At 44.3% G+C, this 17,913-nt stretch overlaps 1 protein-coding gene across 14 annotated transcripts in view; it reads right to left on the bottom strand.

Moving 5' to 3' along the window:
* The window catches only part of ARVCF (ARVCF delta catenin family member), a 247,023-nt gene that overhangs the window by 15,222 nt on the left and 213,888 nt on the right, over positions 1-17,913 (bottom strand). For all 14 annotated transcript variants that reach the window (XM_033075443.2, XM_033075445.2, XM_033075442.1 and 11 more), the window contains 3 exons: positions 3,419-3,546; positions 2,419-2,569; positions 893-1,085 (listed from right to left, as the gene is read on the bottom strand). In XM_033075443.2, coding sequence (XP_032931334.1) covers positions 893-1,085; positions 2,419-2,569; positions 3,419-3,546 — 472 coding nt within the window. The remainder of the gene's footprint in view (positions 1-892; positions 1,086-2,418; positions 2,570-3,418; positions 3,547-17,913) is intronic.

The following is a 17,913-nucleotide window of genomic DNA, read 5'->3' as shown; positions in this document are numbered from 1 at the left end:
ACAGACAGATTCCATCCTGCCTGCATTTAGTCAGGAAAAAAAAAATCCCAAATCAAAAACATGTTCTAAGCCACTTTTAAAACCTTCACCCCAATGTACACCTATTCCTCACAACTCAATGAAGTTGCTCCACGATTTAAAATACCTTACACAGTTATTTTGGTCAGAAAAAAAAAAAAACCCAAACAACAACCCAAACTGTTTTTAAATGGAAAATGAAATTTTACCCATTCCCTACTATATCAGTACACAGACACCTTTTCTAATAGAAAACAGGCCTAGATTTTTGGTGGCCCTCATATTTCATAACAACACAACCCAAGAAGGTACTTCAGCCACTCTCCCAGAAGTTTTGCAGCAAACACACCCACAATGCCTAACAGGCTGAGCTACACAAAACGAAGTTTCCTCCACAGCAGACGGAATAAAGTTTTTAAATGGAAGAAAATTTGTTACTTCAAATTACTACCATAAGCCCTTTGGCCAGAAGAATTACTGCACATCATTAACCATTTCACTTGAAAAAACAGATTTCATCACTGCCACTCCAGAAGTGAACTCTGCCACAGAAAAAAGGCCTTCCAAACTAAAACCAAAGCTCACAGTTTCACTGCAAATGCTGCCTGGTAAGTGTATATATGGTGCTAAGATGTCTCTGTCAAGGAGAGAGCATATCTTGACATGACTGAAGTGACTCATCAATTAACCTTCTTCATCAAGTAAATGTTTCAAGGTGCTGGCTGTTTTTACTTTGTTTATATTAACTGCTCAAATTACAGCTCTGGAAGGTTGGGAGGCTCCAATACTTTCACAAAGGAAAAGCTGCTCTTCACAGTGACATTTTCTTGTTTGCAAGGTGTTCTTCTGCATTTTGCTTTCAACTGTCACTCACCTTGACTTGCTGATAGCTACCAGCTTCTGAATGCCCTGTGTCTGGATCAGAGACCTTGCGTTTTCTGAGCTGTCAGTAATGATTTCATGGATGGTATTCAACACAGCAACCACTGTATCCTCTTCCAGGTTCTTTGCAGATCTCTGCTGCCTGCTGGGCAAATTTCTTACCAACTCACCCATGGCATAACTACCTAGATAAAGGGAAGAGATACCATTAGGCAGCCCTAATAATCATTTCAGCCTCCCACCCTGAATGACAGAAGTCAATGGTGTTCGCTATGTAGAAAAAAACCCTTATAATGCATGTGTTTTAGACATAAATACCCTGTAACTTCACAGGGTATTTATCATTAATTATTTCAAAGTGATTGACAGCTGATAAAGCTAAGAAAAAGTCCTTCATCATGGATTCTGAAAGGTATTGAGGGGAGAAAAAAAGCCATTTTTATTGAGAATTTTACAGTCAACATCTGTCATATTTTGCAAAGCCTGAGGCAAAAAAGCATCCAGTAGCGTTAATGCCACGTATTCATGCTAATACACGCACATGGTTTACTCAACTTAGCCTGTAATAAGCCTTCTGGGGCAAGGTGTGCAGCCATGCATTTATTAACCTTCCCCAAGAAAGGTAAGAGTGTTTCCTCCTGGGTGCAGTTAGCCTTCTCCATGTATAGTACTGAAGGAAAAAACAGGGAACCTGGACTTTATCATTCCCAGGTATGCATGTGCACCATTGGTCTGGATACACCTCTGAGCTACTAAAATGAGAGTCTGATATATTAGGGTAGAATCCCACCTTGCTATTTGCCAGTATCAACTTCAATGATGGCCCCAAACATGTCACCAGTATTTCCTGGCCTGACAAGGTTACAGTTTAAACAAATACCTTAGTTAAATACAGAAGTCATCTAGAGGGGAAACTCATCTCAGCTGAATCTTTCAAGGTTCCTGCTTATGGGCAGGTGAATGTTATTTACCACTTTGAACAGGAGCTAAAGCGGTGCTGGACACCAACCTGAAGAATATCAAATTATTTAGTATCCAGCTTCTACAAGTACCCACCAAGCAAAAGGATGAGAAAGAAAGGAAGAAGCAAAAAAACCAAGGGTACAACTTTAGAGCTCCTTGCACTTCCCCAGGTTAGCTCACAGCATGCCAAAGGCCAAACTCCCACTCTAACTGGAATGGCAAGGAGCAACATCTGTGACACATGACTATGAGCACAAGCCCCATGCCAGCCAGAGCTAAGGAAAAGACAAACTCTTAACCCATCCAGCCCTCTCACATCTACACACACTCCTCTCCTGCAAAAATCTGCACCTAATGTTACTTTGAAGTTAGAGATCTCCCTCAAGCCACAGATTGTTTGAGCTGACAGCTCCTCACTTGGCAGCTACAGCACAATCCCAGAGAGTGTGGATGGAAACTGCAGAGAGGACAAACCCTCAGCACAAAGGACAGAGAATGTGAGGTCTCCCAAGGGTCTCCAAGATCCCAGGCTGGTCAGAGAAGCTCAGAAGGTACCTATGAGATCTTTATTGCGGCGATCCATGGAGAGGTTCCTCAGGGCAATGGACACAGCCCTCACAACCTTGTCTGAGTCGGACTGGAGCAGCTCCACGAGCACGGGCAGCCCCCGCTCCTTCCGCACCGTCGCACGGATGTACGTGGACCACTGATGGAGGAAAAGAAACAACACCAAGTCTTGTGAGTTCATACACCTGCCCCTTCCTTGCCCCTGGCATTGCAACCCATTTTTTCTCTGCAAAGACCAGTTGGGTGTATGAGTTCATCCTACAGCTAAGGCAGCTTCTGGGGAAGGAGGCAGGGACAGAAGGAAGAAGCATCATCTGCTAGCATCTGTTCTGTACACATCTTGGTGTGAAAACACATCCCTCTGGATTAGGAAAAAAGGGGTCATTTGGAAGAAACAGTAAAGCATCTAAAGCATTTGTTATCTTCCTCCTCCTCCCCCAATTTCATGCTTTTATTTAAAACAAGCCTGTATTATTTAAAATAAGCTGTACTCAAGGCACCGCCCTGCTGTCCCTCAGGCTGCTATCAGCCCCACTTTACCAAGCAGTTCTAGAAGTGACCAGGCAAATCTTTTACAGAACTGCCTGATTAGCACTGGGGATGCCTCACAGAGGGTATTCAGGGACACACTGGGAGTGCAGTTTCCTCAGCAAACTGTCAAGCTGACAAATTAGGTATTCAGAACACCTAACTATCTAATACCAGGCTTTTCTGAATTGACAAAGCAATGGTTAAGTGGCTGAAGTGGTGAAAGCTGATCATGGTTAAACTGTCATGAGCTCAGTGCCACTGTGACCACATACACATCACAGCCCAGAAGACGCAAAACGTATTCAATAAGCAAATGGAAGTGATTTCCTTGACATTCCCACCTCCTTCCTTTTTAAAGGAGACACAAATGTACAAAGTAACAGCATACGTAAAATGGGACATCCCCTTGCTCTTTACTTACACAAATGAAACAACAAAGACTGAAGACTGCACTCACCGTCCAGTTGCCAGCACTAAGGTTCTGCAAAGCTCCTGCTGCAGCTTCCAGAGTGTTGAAGTTCTGACTTTCGGTGAGGATGGAGAGGTACAGTCGGACCACATCTGGCTGGTACAATAATTCAAAGCCTACAGGTGGGCCAAGAGGAGAACAGAAGCAAGAGAAACAGAGAAGACAACGTATAAACAAACACATACCCTTATTTAATAACGTAAGAGAACAGCCAAGTGAAAACTGCTACAACACAGAAAGAAGAGCTTCTTCCATGTCCAGGACGTTCTGTCCACAGCTGTAGGAAATGGTGGAGACAGCAACTCATGCAGAGAAATGTTCACCTGGCTGCAGGTCACTTCGCTTGTCTTAATGTTGACAATTCTTTCTGGAATCTGTGTTATGCTATAAACTGCCCAGTATACAGGTAATTACAAGGTGACAAGAGACAATTTTTGCCTGAAACAATTATTTTGCATCTCTAGACTGGGCTGCAAATTCACCTTGACCTCCTGTCCTTGTTCAAGTCTCTCTCAATACTTTTAGAGACACAAAGAGCAGGGTCAAGGTGAGTGAGCTACACCATCCTGTCAGCAACACCCTGCACACACCTGGGGGACAGAAGGAAGAGGCAGGATCTCAAAGTGACCAGAACCCCCAAGAGTGAAGGGCAGGGAGGAACACTGACTTCAGTTCAAATATACAGCAAAGAAATATGCTGGCATTGTCCCACACTGGGAGACTGTGACAGCCACATCTGTTCACTGCAGATCCCCAGAGTCACTGTATCAGCTGTGCAGTTTAAACTTGACAGGAATGAGAGCTATTCCCAGCTCTGCCAAGGATTTCCTTTTGTGATGCTGAGTAACTGACAGTAGCATCGTGTCCTGACTTCCTCATCCAGAGGATTAGGATTTATCCATCTACCCACATTAAAAAGAGGGTCTTAGGCAAGAACTCCATCACTCCAAATTGCTGAACAATTTGAAGCAATTTTTATCTATCTTCCTGCACAAAGTGTAGCATGACACACTGCATCCATGAGGGCGGAGTATGCAAAGCATCTGCTTGAAGGACTGGCCAGACAAACCATCTCAAAGTGCTGTTCAGGTTATGTGAACAAAACACTACGCCCCTAAATTGCCTTGGTGGGTGCAGGATGGTACAAGCAACCTCTGGTCAACGTGACTCATCTGCAGTCACTGTAGCTGGTCTGGTGGCCTTTGGGATGTTTGCAGTAAGCAAGCATCGGGCAATGCAGCAAGCATTACCTAGGAGAGGATTTCTAGAAAAACATGACATCAAAGAAAGCATAAAGGTTTGAAGAAGCCTGGGCAAAGAGGGAATTTCAAGCTTATTTTGAGCAAAATAATTTTTATCATTTCTACACATGAAAAGAATGTTCTTCAACAACAAGATGCTGTCCTAGAATTGTAGTATAATTCAAACCAAGTTTTCCACTAGTGAGACAGGAAACCTCCAAACATAAATCACTTTCTCTCTTCAAAATCACCCATCTCTCATGCAGACACCACAGAAATCACCATCTCTCATGCACACATCACAGATTATCATATTTTAGACATCTCGGAGTAATGCTGTCTCATCCAGTGGATTTTTTTTCCTTTTCCTCCCTGTTGCTAAAGGCATCTTGAAATAAAACCCTTGATTTTATATGTAACTATTTCTCCACATCCTTCATACCAGCTATGGCTGTGTGGCTTTGTGAGTCAAGATTTTGGAACTCAGCCCTCTAAACCCTGTATAATGCTGCCCATGAACACAAGCTGTGTTAACCCCTGGCTGTACAGGGGGTACTTACCCCACTGAAAGCAAGCAAACACAATCATCAAGGTTTGCAATCAGTCCATACCAAAAATCCCATCTATGCATGAGGATCCATGAGGATCCATGTGCTGCTCATACTTTCCGTGCTCAGCCTCTCAGTGCACCCCAGCACGCTGGATCCTTCTCCAGTGACCGGATCCTGAACCTGCTCCATGTCTGTGCCTCGCTTTAATGCCACCACTTGCCTGTTACACATGACACCCTAGAGATACGTGCAAGCTGCAACAGATGGCAACCCCCAAAGGCATCCTGCAATCCATACCACTGACTTTCCTCTTCTCCAATGTCCTCTCCTTGCACTGGGATCATTGCCCTCTATATTGAATGCTGAGGAGAAACTATCGTTACTTAATCCATGAAGCATGAGCAGTTGTACAGCTTTTCTCCATTCCTTGAATAAGTCTGTCATTATCTGACTCCAATACGACCTTCATATCACCCTTTTCCCCTGCCACTTCACAAGGTGAATTGGCAACCTAAGAAATTCTCAAGTAAAAACACTGCAGATAAGCGTCTGGTGTTCCTTTCCTGAACACTAATACTTAAAAATCTCTTAGGATAGCCTGCTGGAATTTTGACACTGTTATCTTTTAAGGAAGCTTTGCTGAAATGTAAATCAGATCAGCAGAAGAGATGAAGGCAGGTTCATTAACAGATAATACTCATACAGAATATTTTCAGCTTCTGTATCTGAGCTCAGACTTGCCCGTGGTTCAACAGGATGCAATTGTTCCAGTCTTCTGTTTAGAAGTACCCAGTTGTAATTCTGGCACACTTGGGAACAGCTCCACACTGTTACTCTGTTCTGTTATTTAAATGCAGTCTGTGATGTGCCCTGTCAGTCTGTACGTTCCTTTTTGGCTGGACACACTTCCCTCTCCAGCTTTGTGTGACTACTGAGACACTCCAAGCCCCTCACCTCTGCCCCCCTCCTGCAGCCACAGCTGCATTCCAGTCACGCACCTCTCACCCGCTCTCTGTCATTACCTCTCTCCATGCATGAAAGCCTCTCCTTTTTCCTACTTACTAATGTGAGAGCATCTCAAAAATGCCTTCACCTTCTGTCTTCAATAATGCACAGCATTTTCTCTACCAACCACCAGCACCTTCCTGCTTTGGGGCATAACTCCTTAGCAGGTGGTGGATGATTCCCACCTTACTCCACACCCCCCTTTCCAACTACATTTATGCATCTGCCCTATTGGCTCCTGTCTTAAACAGAGTCAGCCTCTGCTGCACACCACACACAGCTCTGTCCTTGTCCTCCCTCCTGCCTCCCCTGCTCCTGTCCCAGCAGTGCAGCGCTTCTGGGTCAGCCTGGGTACACCAGGTAAAGGCAGCAGAAGTTGCTAAAGCCAAGTACCAAGAATGCCCCTCATGGAGGCTGCTCATTAGCAGGGATGAGAAACTAATAATGAGAAAGTTGCTGCTGCACTGGAGGGTTTTCCCTCTCTGACAGCAAGCTGACACTTTTCATAAGCATTATAGTGCCTTAAAAAGAAACAAACAAGTTTTATATTTTCTCCATCTGCCTCCTGTCTTAATGAATCCAGCTCTGCTATTTATAGTATGCAATTTGTCTGAATTATTATAAATTTCCTTCCAGTGTTGCATGAAGGCCTTGCACATTTTTCCATGAAGCGCTTCAAGCACGTTCCTGGGAAGCACAGCTGGCCTCACCTCCATTAAGCACTTGCTTCTTTTCAAAACTGATTTCCTTAATTTCAAGATCATCTTAATTATTTTTGCAGGTAATGCTGCTTTTATGCAATATACAGCTAACTCCTTACACCCATTTAAAAATGGATAGAATAAATGAGAAAAGAGAGTCATTAGTGATAGAGAATACATCAAACAAGAAAAACATCCACTGTTTTTCTTTTTACTTTAAAAAGCTGTTTTAATTATAGCCCAGATTCAGCACTGCCCTTAAAAAGATAATCTTCCTGGAACAAATGAGATTTTTCCATTGGTTATGGATTTGTGCTGAGTTGCAATCTACACTGTTTCCTCCTGGAAAAGCATGGAGGTAAGTAATTTATTGCTTCTTTCATTGCAGAAAGCAAAGTAAACAGTTCACTGTATTAGCTTTTGGCTTTCAGAGAAACAGAGAAATGCCTTGGACACTCATGTCACTGTGAGCATCAGACCTTTTGCAGTGTGTAAGCATTCCCCAGCTAACAACAAGAACGTCTCACAGAGGAGTATCTTCCATATTAGAGCCATCCGCAACACACTGCAGTCTCGTCTTTCTGAGAAATAGGAAGATGAGCTTTTTTGCAGCAGAGTTGCTCAAAACTGGCAAATGGGACTAATTCTGTGTGAAGTTCACATTACCAGGATGTGGCAAGTAGATTATTTGCCCAGAGAACAGTGACAGCACAGACAGCAATTTGAATCCTGAATGGAAAACACCTGAGGAATTAGCTGGGGCTGATTAGCCATCTCCATCCCTTCAGCCCTCAGTCCCCGTGCTGAGAATGATGCAGCAGCTCCTGGATTATCTCCTCCACAAAACTATTTGCTTTCATCTTGGCAATGCTGATCCTGTGCCTATACTTAGCTCCGTTCTGGCAATAACATAAGATACTGCACCAGGTGCCTATCTCTGATACACTCGCTTAATCCCAAATTCAGACAACTCTTTCTGAAACAAGGCTGCCAAACCTATTCCCCTTCATCACCCATTCCATTTAGGATTTATTCCCCCACCACAGGCATGGGGAATTATACACATGTGGATGCTGGACAGATGAGAGTTCTGCTGCTGCTGCAGCACAAATACACTGCTTAATTTTCTATCCACACAAAACCTCTGGTCTGATGCTTAAAACAACTGTCAAATTTCAGATTTCACAGGAAGCTGGGAGGATGCTGGCAACACTGTATGAAAAACCAAAGCAACCCCTAAACCGAGGAGGGGGGGGTGTGTCTGTGCAATCACTGAAGTGAACTCTGATGGCTGCTCACTCTTGCAGTGTGCAGAGGAAATTCCCACTTACTGCACTCTGGTTCCCCACAGAAGATGCAGCACACGAGGACTCCTTCAGGGCTGTCCCTCCAGCAGGAGGAGCATCCCCAGCCCTGGGGGCTCTGTGCTCGCCCTGAGCCGCACCTGCAGCACCGGCAGATGGAGCGAGAGGAGCCCGGACCGCTCCTCCTCCGCAAGGTCACCCCAAAACAGACTTGGCACAGTGAAAAAACATCTCCCTCAGCAACCAGGAAACTATCAGCCAAAAGCCAAAAACGAAAGAAAAAAATTTAAAAAGAGTAAAGAATCGTGAGAGCAGAAGAAACGAATACAGAATGTGCACGATAGGAAAAGCTCCGCAGCCCTTGGACTCCTGCCCTCTGCTGACAACCGGCTGGTACCTTCACCACAGCCTGTGCACTTCATTGTCTGCAGGTCTAAACCAGGGCTCACAAGTATTTGCTACAAAAATGTTTTCAGAACCCTTCAGCAGCAGATCAGTCCTGCAGTTCAATTCTCCCAGGAACCCCTCACTCCGCAGTGTGGTTTTACAGCAGACTACATGAAAAGCCCCATAGAAGGCTGGGGGAGCAGCTGGTTACTTTTGTAAAAACAGAAACCAGATCCCTGAAAAACCCGACCCATCAGCTCCATTCCATCTGTACGCTGTGCTTCAGCACCCAGTGCACAGAGCAGCTTGAATGCCAACATAAACTTGCAAGATTCTTCTAATTGAAAGGCTTAACAGAAGCGAGAACGCAGCCAGCTCCAACAGAGCCAAACGCTTGGCATAACTGCCCGAGAACGCAGCTCGATGCAGATACATGCAGAATACTGAGTGTCACACAGCACAGGCACAGCAAACTCTGCAACGAATGCAGATGAAATAATAGGTGGAAAGTTCTGAACAGTCCCTGTGGCTTTCACTTCAAGGTACAGCACAAGTCAGGACAGGTATGAGCTTACTGCAGAGATTCAATCACGAATGCAGCATCCACCACTGAGCAGCAGCTCTGAAGACAGACAGAACAGCCTTTGAACAGTATTGAAAAGAACAACCAGAATAATGTGGGACACACAAGACTCAAAACAAGCTTGAGGGAATGTTTAAGAAGAATTTTTGTATTTAGGAAATGAACACCACAATGTGTGACCTTACCAACTATTCTACTAAGTCATACACAAGTTCTAAAATGATGTAAGCTCTTCCCAGCTTATCACATACTCCCACAATGACAGCAGCACTGGCAGGCTACTCAAAAAAGGAAGCAAACAAATCCCAAGCCCAAGGGATGTAACAGGAGTGTTACCAGCACTACCAGGAGAGAGGTATGCAAAAAAACCCACAGGGAGCTAAGGGTGACTGCAGGGAAGACAGAAAGGCAGCAAGGAAAGGAAATGGGAGGGCAAGGCAGTGAAGGATAAAGAAAGGACGCCTGGGAAAGCAAACTGTCTTTTGCTATTTCTATTATTCTTTACATTTCCCAAGCTCCACAAGCTGACAACAAAGTACCTTCTTACAGAGTGTGATTTGTACAAGGTTGTTTACTTCCCACTTCATATCCAAAGAATATGCAATTCAACAAAGAGCTGGCTCAATCAAATAATTTCGACCTTGTGTGATTTTCAGCACTTCTGTTTTCTGTGACCACACATTTTAGAGCTAATACTGTTTCCAAAGGATCTGCAAGCAGCACTTCCCCAACAGTGTTTGACACACTGCCCAATACAAAGTCTTTTTCCAAACATATGCAGTGAAGTCTCTTGCCAACTGGAGAGGTTGCATTAACATCATTTTCTCCTCACTAATCAGAAGCAAAGACTCTGGAGGACAACACTTAATAAGAATCTCAAAGCTGCTGCAGATAACTGGAGCACTACCCAAGCTACTGGTTCGAAAGGGGAATGCTCTGTCCTGCAGGGCTGTCACGAAGGCACAGGGAATCCCCAGCAGCCAGGCTGATGCAGGGCTGGGAGAGCTGCTAAAGATCTGCACCCGCAGGGAGAGGAGACACGTGGGTGAACTGCAGCACATTTAAGCATTTCTAGGTCACCTCTGGCAATGGTTTTTGTTTGCTTTTGAGAAATACCATTGTTACAAACAACAATGCTTTGGATTGGAGTTAACGTTAAACCCTTTGGCTGCATGATTAAAATGGAGAGTTCATGTAAATAGCTTCCTTTACCCCAGTCCCAGAAGACTTGCCTCTGACCTTGCAGACTCTCTCTACAGTACATGCAATGTTAACACTTGCTCTCTCACCAGCTTCTCTAATCCAAAGTTATTTTTATTTACTTCACAGTGATAACTGAATGCATTTTCTTTTAAAGGGAACAGGACAATCATATTCCAAAAGCAAATCTGTTCTGAAATGCAGTTTGTATCTAAAAATCAAATATTAAATGAAATTTTCTCCTTTCTTGCTCACAGAGCACACACTGGAGTCTCTGGGCTGTGAGCTACATATCAAATGTGAAATGTTTGAAAGGACAGGCTCCTCTTTTCCCACCATCAGCTTACCATGGTGTTTGCAAGCTCCCAGAATGCAGCCCAGGCCCTGCATCACCACTGCAATATCTCAAAGTGGGACTTTGTTGAAAATCCTGGCTCACATACATAAGTGAGTATGAAACTAATTTGCATCAAAGGTCTGCCAGCTCTGCAGGGTTTCACAGTGTGACACTGGCAGCCGCGCGGAATTTCTGGCAGCTCAGGCACACGTGGGACTCTAAGCTAGGGATGAACACTCTGTGGCCTGAGAAAGGCTGTGTCTAGGGGAGCCTCTCTTACTGCTGCCCCTTACTCTTGCCTCAAACACTACAATGTTTTAAGACAAAAGGCTGATTATGCGTATCAGGCTGGTGATCTCACTGACAGCAGATCAATATGCCAAGGGAGCAGCAATACTCCTAGATGTGAGCAGTCCTGCCTGATCCCTTCAGGGAAGCTCCTTCCTGAAGCTTCCTGGTTGGGCTCACACCTCTAACAGCTGATGCCAAAAGCAGCTAGGCACAGTGATGATGTGCATTGCACTGGGGACTTCTTAAACGGGCAGCAATCCAGCCATGCATACAGGATCAATACCAAGCGTGTCATTGATCATGTTATGTTTCCCTGGGAGGGAAAACCTGAATTTCCAGATGCTGTCTGCTACATCACAGGGATATTTGAACAACAGTGACAAGGTCAAACATCCATGCTTAGTCTTTTAGATCTCAGTGCTGCTGCTGCTCCTATTGGCCATGGGTGCCTCTGATATGTCTGCTGCTGTCTCTGTGAGGGTCCAGAATTACATGACTGACTGGGTTTTTTCCTCCTCTCTGCAAAGACCCAGATGGCAGTGCTTGGTGACCGCTCACGTGCCCTGAGGGGTGTCTCCTTGTGTTTGTTACCAAACAACTCTATTTTGTCATTCCTCCTTTTCAGTCAGAGAAAGCAATTCCAAGGACTGCACAATCCTCTCCAGAAAGGAGAACACTGCCCAGCCTGCCTGGCTTACCTGGCTCCTGGACCAGTGACACCAGCAGAAAATGTGGAGAGGCTCAGGAACTGTCAGCTTACTGACCTCAGAGCTGCAAACTCCAGACAAGAATATGTGGGGATGCCACAATAATCCAAACCCTCTTATTGCCAGAGATCACTTCCTAATTGCAGCTCTGAAAAGATGCAGTAACGAGGTAACACTACAGAATGCCTCATCTGGGTACAAGCAGGTGGGAAGTGCCCCTTTCTTCCTCATGGGGAAAAGTTGGAAATGTTGCATGCTTACTCTCTGCATTGGTAGGGCTTGAATCCACTGCTTTTTGGAGCATGCTGCAAGCCTTTTCCATTTAGCTAGGCTTTCCCAAAGGTACAAAAGAAATAAAAAAAGATGGCTGGCAAAGCTAATGAGGATTGGGAATGTGAGGAAAATTATTGCTTTCCATATTAGGTAAACAAATGTGTTTTTTTCAACTGGCATTCACACATTCATGCCAAAATGTGTGTGTTTGCTGAGACTTTTCCTTGAACTGAGACAACCAAATGCAGGCAAAAACATTTTCCTTACAACCCTCACCTACAGCTCTGTAAAACACAACACAGCTTTCTGATCACAGCTGCCATGTAGTGTAGCTGAAGAGACCTGAGACTCTTTTCACTGCCAAACAAGTGCAGATACCTAATTGCCCAGCCCAACCATCAGCAGGTTTGTGCTTAGTGTATAAAATGTGTTTATTAAAGAGAGAGATACTGAGCGATTCCCCGAAGAAAAGCCCATTAAAAAAAAATAAAATTACACTGCAGCTATGTCCAGCAGTAAAATACAATGTGTTGCTGTTAGTACCTTATCAACAAGTCCAAAAGCCTCATAATACAAAAATGTCTTGGAACTAGAGTCATCACTGGAAATCAACAGCACTGTTAAGGGACTCCTTCCTTTAACTTGTGGCTGCCAGAACCTACCATTTTCTTTCCTCTGCTCTTCAGTGTGTATTTAACCAAGGATCATGTGTTCCAAATTGCCATTTTTTAGCCTCAAGCCCCTGTAAAACTCAGCTTTGCAGTTCCAGATGCCAATCAGCTGCTCTTACTCCAGGAAGCTAATGAGCTTTTAGCTTCCTCCCAGCTCAGTAGAAACCTGTCTGCAGAGAAAAACTTAGTGCAAAAGGAATTGTGTTTTAGTCCTTGGCTCCAGATGCCACCTAAGCATATTTATTTTATTAAAAAGATTCTGACTTTATTTAGAGCTGTTGAGATATTGAACAGCTTTATAAACTTTGTCATAAAATGCCAGCAAGCAGAGAAGCCCAGCAAAGGGAAGAAACACTCCAGCAGACAGCTGCATGACAAAATAAAAAACCCTATATGATAACGCCTATTTAGTTGAAATATCCACACTCCCTCAGACATTAAATACTGATGTATGCAAGAAAGGTAGAAAAAAACCAGAAAACACTTTCTTACCTCTACAGACCTCTTAAGTATCTTCTGTCCTGTCTCCAAGGTGGTGTATGAAACTTACTGGATCATGAGGCCAGGTATGGTCCCACCAAGTGCCCTCCCCTCCCATATGAGAGACCAGACAGAAACCCAGTAGAGCAAAGCTTGTGAGGGGCTGTGGAGTGGAGGAGAGGCTGCAGAGCTCTGCAGTGCAAAGCTGTGGGGTGCAGCACTCAGAGAGCACAGGTGTGAGGGGGTTCCACAGAGCCAGCAGCCCAGGGAAGGAGCAGCTGCGCTCCTGGAGCCAGGCTGGGCTCAGGGGGGCTGCAGCACTGACCAGGGCTCTGCCTGGACACAGCAGCCACACTCCAGACCTCCACAGATGCTGCTTCCACCAGGTGTGGGAGGTCCCACAGCACCTTCTGTGCTCAGCCCTTGTGTGCGGTTACGCACTGGGGCGCCGGCACTAAAACCAGCAAGGCAAACCCAAATCCTCCCTCACTCAGAATTTACAGAAACAGGATTGCTCTGTCAGGTGTGGGACTTATGGGGGTTTCCACTGACTGTGCTTCAGAACATTCCTGCTGCTCAGGGAGCCCCTGCTCGTGTTTGAAAGCCCACAAGGGCCTGAGGAGCGCTTGGGTGGATCCAAGCCGAGCTGTGACAGAGCAGGATGGACTGACAGCATTTCCACTCGGGCTGGCACTTGCCAGGCTCTCCCCTTCACAGCACAGCTGGGTTTTACCTTCAGTGCCAAGGGAAAAACAACGTCAAGAAAAAACCCCAAATCTTCCCGAGCTCATGCACACTGAAAAGCATTGCTTAGAAGCAAAACTGAAAGCTCCTTTCTGGGTTACTCATGCTTCACCGAGTTTCTTAGACTTCTACAGCTCATCATGATTTTTATATAAAGTCTCATAAATGGTCATAAGCCATTACACAGGTATTTGGTTATTCATATCAATTCAGCTGCTTGTTAGAGGCCCATCTGCTTAAGGCAGTGAAGGGCTGCAGAACTCCACAGCTTGAATTCCTCAAATAAGAAGCAGAATAAATTTTTCTATTCTCCAGTGGATATACCCTCACAGAAACATCAAACATCTCAAAATACATTCCAGTAAGAAGGAAATATTTGGATACAAACAACTCATCTTTTCTGGGGGAAGCTTATCAGAATCCAAGCTGAGCAGAAGCTACCAGGTCCAGTCTCAGCCTGCAGAAATGAAAGGTCAGTGGCTCCTAATCACTGGGACCAAAGCCTGTTTGGTTCATTACATGCAAAGTCCTGCAATCTTTCCTTTATAAGCATTTTATAAGCAACTGCCATATGGAAAGACTCCCACATGTTAATAAATAATTTATTATACGCTAACCCAAACACTTCCTTCAATCCTGTTTGTGTCCTGAAATTGCTAATTAGTTCCTGCTCCAGCTTCCAAAGTCAAAAGTGTGTTTCAATTCCTCTCTCCATTTCATGAAAGCTGCCTCATGCACCCAAAGGCAGCCCAGTGCCTCTAATCTGTCTCAATTACAGTCACTGTGCTGCTGTCAGGCAAGTATCTCCCAAGCATCCAAGAAAAAGAATTTGATGTTTTCAATGTCAAATGAATGTCAGGCCAGAGTGGAAGCAGCACAGAAGGTTTTCCTTAACTTCTCTAACAGAAAAATAGACCTTGCAGCCCAGCTTTTTAAAGGTACTGAATTTGGGTACTTAATTCTCATGGATTTCAGTATAAGCTAGAAACATTAATGCCTCCAAGAACAGAGATTCTGCACCATCCTCAAAGCACCGTGTCCAGGCAGAGATTACAGATGATGAGACAAGAGAAGATGCTGCTGCTCCTCCCTCACTTAAATTGGGAGGCACTGGAACATATCACATCAAAGCACTGAGTGAACAGGTACTCTCCCTCTTCCTGCCAACCATTCTCTGCAGCTTTCTGGAAAACCAGGAAGTTTCTATTAAATGTAAACCTGCCTGCTGTTCGGTGCACTGCCTGAATATTGGATAATCACAGGCAGAACTGACACAAAACCAGCTTTGCCTATAGAATAAAAGGTTTTCTGGAAATATAGATCTTACTGTAAAACAAGTTGGATTAAAACGTGAGGCAAGACAACGTGATCTGGAGAGAACTAGCTCCCCGAAACCTTAACTGGCTAAACACACACACACACACACAAAATACAATCACAAATAAATCTATATGCAAGTTTAAAAGAAAGAGAGATTGGGGCCCCAGTGTGTAGCAACGAATGAGAAACTTTGCTGCAATGAATAGAGGGAGCACAGAGACATTTTTCAAGACGCAAAGGGGAACGTTACACAGCATCCAACTGCAGCTTGCCCCATCTTCACCACCCTACAGCACGGTCCTGCATTCATAAAGCAGCAGAAAATCATGTAAGAAATTCTACAACAAAGCCACAGCAGCCACTATCTCAAAGCAACTCTGACAGCTTCCTTGAAACCATTTCATCACCTTTAAAACAGCAAAAAGATCCCCAATCCAACAGCCACTGTGTCTAGGAGAGTTTTCAATTTCAATGCAGACTTCTTATGGTAATATTATGCAATTAAAAACTGAGCTTAAAATTACCCATGTAAAAGATTCTAAGCAGAAACTGACATTTACTGTGGAGGTTGTTCATGCCTATAGAAAACTCTGAAAAGGTCAGTATAAATGTAAATAAGGGGAGATACTTCCTCAGGAGCATAGAAATTTCCATCATGTTAGGGCCTATACCCATTTCCCTATGCAAGGCAATGTTATGAATGCCCTGATGGCTTCCCATGGGCCATGTGAGTCCAGAGCTTCATTCAGAAACAGGTTTCCAGAGTTCAGTGAAACAACTGGCACCAAATGTTCAGTGTTTTAGGGAAAATAGCATCCAGCCACCCAGAAAACTGCCAATATAGGTTACTGTCCATGGGTTTAATCTCAGCAGTGTTTTCAGCAAGCAGGGAAGTTGGATTTGGAAGGGATGCACTTGTTAGAATTTAACTATTAAGCAAAACCTTGCAGAACTGCCCAAATCCAAGTTACACGTGCATTTCCCACATCTTACATTTTGGATACTATCACTAACCTGAAATACTCTTCCAGGAGCAGTGCTCATGTAATTGAATAAATAGGATTAGGTCTCATGCTCCTAACACCCCCAGTTTCTCATTCCTTGAGAAATTCTGAACACACTGCCAAAGAACACAACACCTCAGTCATCACTCCCATTTCTCATCTCTTCTCTCACACATCTGCAGGTTGCCTTGTGTGCTCCCTCGTTTTATTACTCAACATGAAAAGCAGCCCCAAAAGGGGAGTGGGAAACCTGCATCTGCAAGGAATGCAGGCTTCCAATTTCCTTAGAGATTAAAGGTCACTGGGGGCACTCCAGGTAAAGCAGATTCTTTCTCTAGACCTTCCTCTTGCCCCCTCACACTCTGAACGAGTCTTTGGAGATGTTTTTCTTGCTCATTATTTTTCAGTTCTCAGCAGGACAAGATGCAATTATATGCTCAATCGTGATTAGAGATTTGCTGGTTGTGATGTTAGCAGTCTCAAAACTCACTAGATTAAATGTTCTTCCTGGCTTTGTATGAGAGGGACAAAAAGAACCGACATCTCTAAATGGAGTGGGCTTGCTAGCATGAGCAAGATAAAGATACAGCTTCAGCAGCCAGGAAATCCCATCTCTGCTCCCAGCTGTGCCACTGAAATGCCCTCTAACTGCACAACTCCAGCAGTGGAGCCCCCCTTTCCCCTCCCACTTGAGTACAGCCTGGCTTATCTAGAGCTGGCCTGCTCAAGTGGACTGTTACAGTGTGGTGGGACTTACATTTTACTGAGGCTACTGGTAAAAAACCCCACAAAGTTGCTCTAGACATCTTAGACAAAAGCAACAGGATTTTCACTAAAGATATGGCAAGGTGTGCAAAACACGAATGAACTGGACACGAGGTGCAAGGACTGCTCTCCACACTGCCTCCTTTCAGATCCGCCTGAGCTAGGGTCTATTCCTGCACAGACAAATAACATTTCATGCTATTACAGACTTCCAATTTTCCCTGTGATCAAGATACAGAAAATTCAGGGCCGAAACTAATGGTCTGTGAGGCCGAAATCAAAACGCTCTCCTTTCTACCACATACTGATCAACATTCTCACTGATCATCTGGAAATGCCTGGGTCAGCAATCAAGCTCTCAGTGGGCACAAAGCAACCAGCACTTGGATTGACATTGCTTTCTAAACCATGCAGAGTTAAGGCTCCCACCCCTCCCCCCCAGTTGACAGGTAAATTTAAGTGACTGCTTTACCATGTAAAATGTCTGCCTCTCAGTTCAAGGTCATTTTTCTTCCATCCACAGTTAGAGGTACATGGCACATTAAGTCCTATAATTCCCCTGTCATGGTGGAGAAGGAGGGGAGCTTTTAAGCCTGTGCAGAGCACTCAGGGTTACAGAAATAAATATGGCTTTACATAGCAGCTTTCACATTCAAGATATCTCACAGTGGTTTACAAAGTAATGAGTCAGATAATAGGGCTGCAGCAGCTGTGCAGGTACACTCACTGGAAATTAATGCTAAGAAAACAGAAGTCTTAATTTTTTGATTCTCTATTTGCTCTTCTGCAAAACATGACTGCAGCTTCAGCCTGACTAATGAGCATCAGTGGCTTCTGCAATTTAAAATGCCCAGGCTATTTGACATTCCAGTTTGTTTTAATTTTCAGATTAACTCTATGATTAAAGCTCTCCATTAAC

This window comes from Catharus ustulatus, chromosome 18 (assembly GCF_009819885.2).
Source record: "Catharus ustulatus isolate bCatUst1 chromosome 18, bCatUst1.pri.v2, whole genome shotgun sequence".
NCBI lineage: Eukaryota > Metazoa > Chordata > Aves > Passeriformes > Turdidae > Catharus > Catharus ustulatus.
The sequence above is the reverse complement of the archived record's forward strand: the minus strand, read 5'-3'. Positions and strand labels throughout refer to the sequence as shown.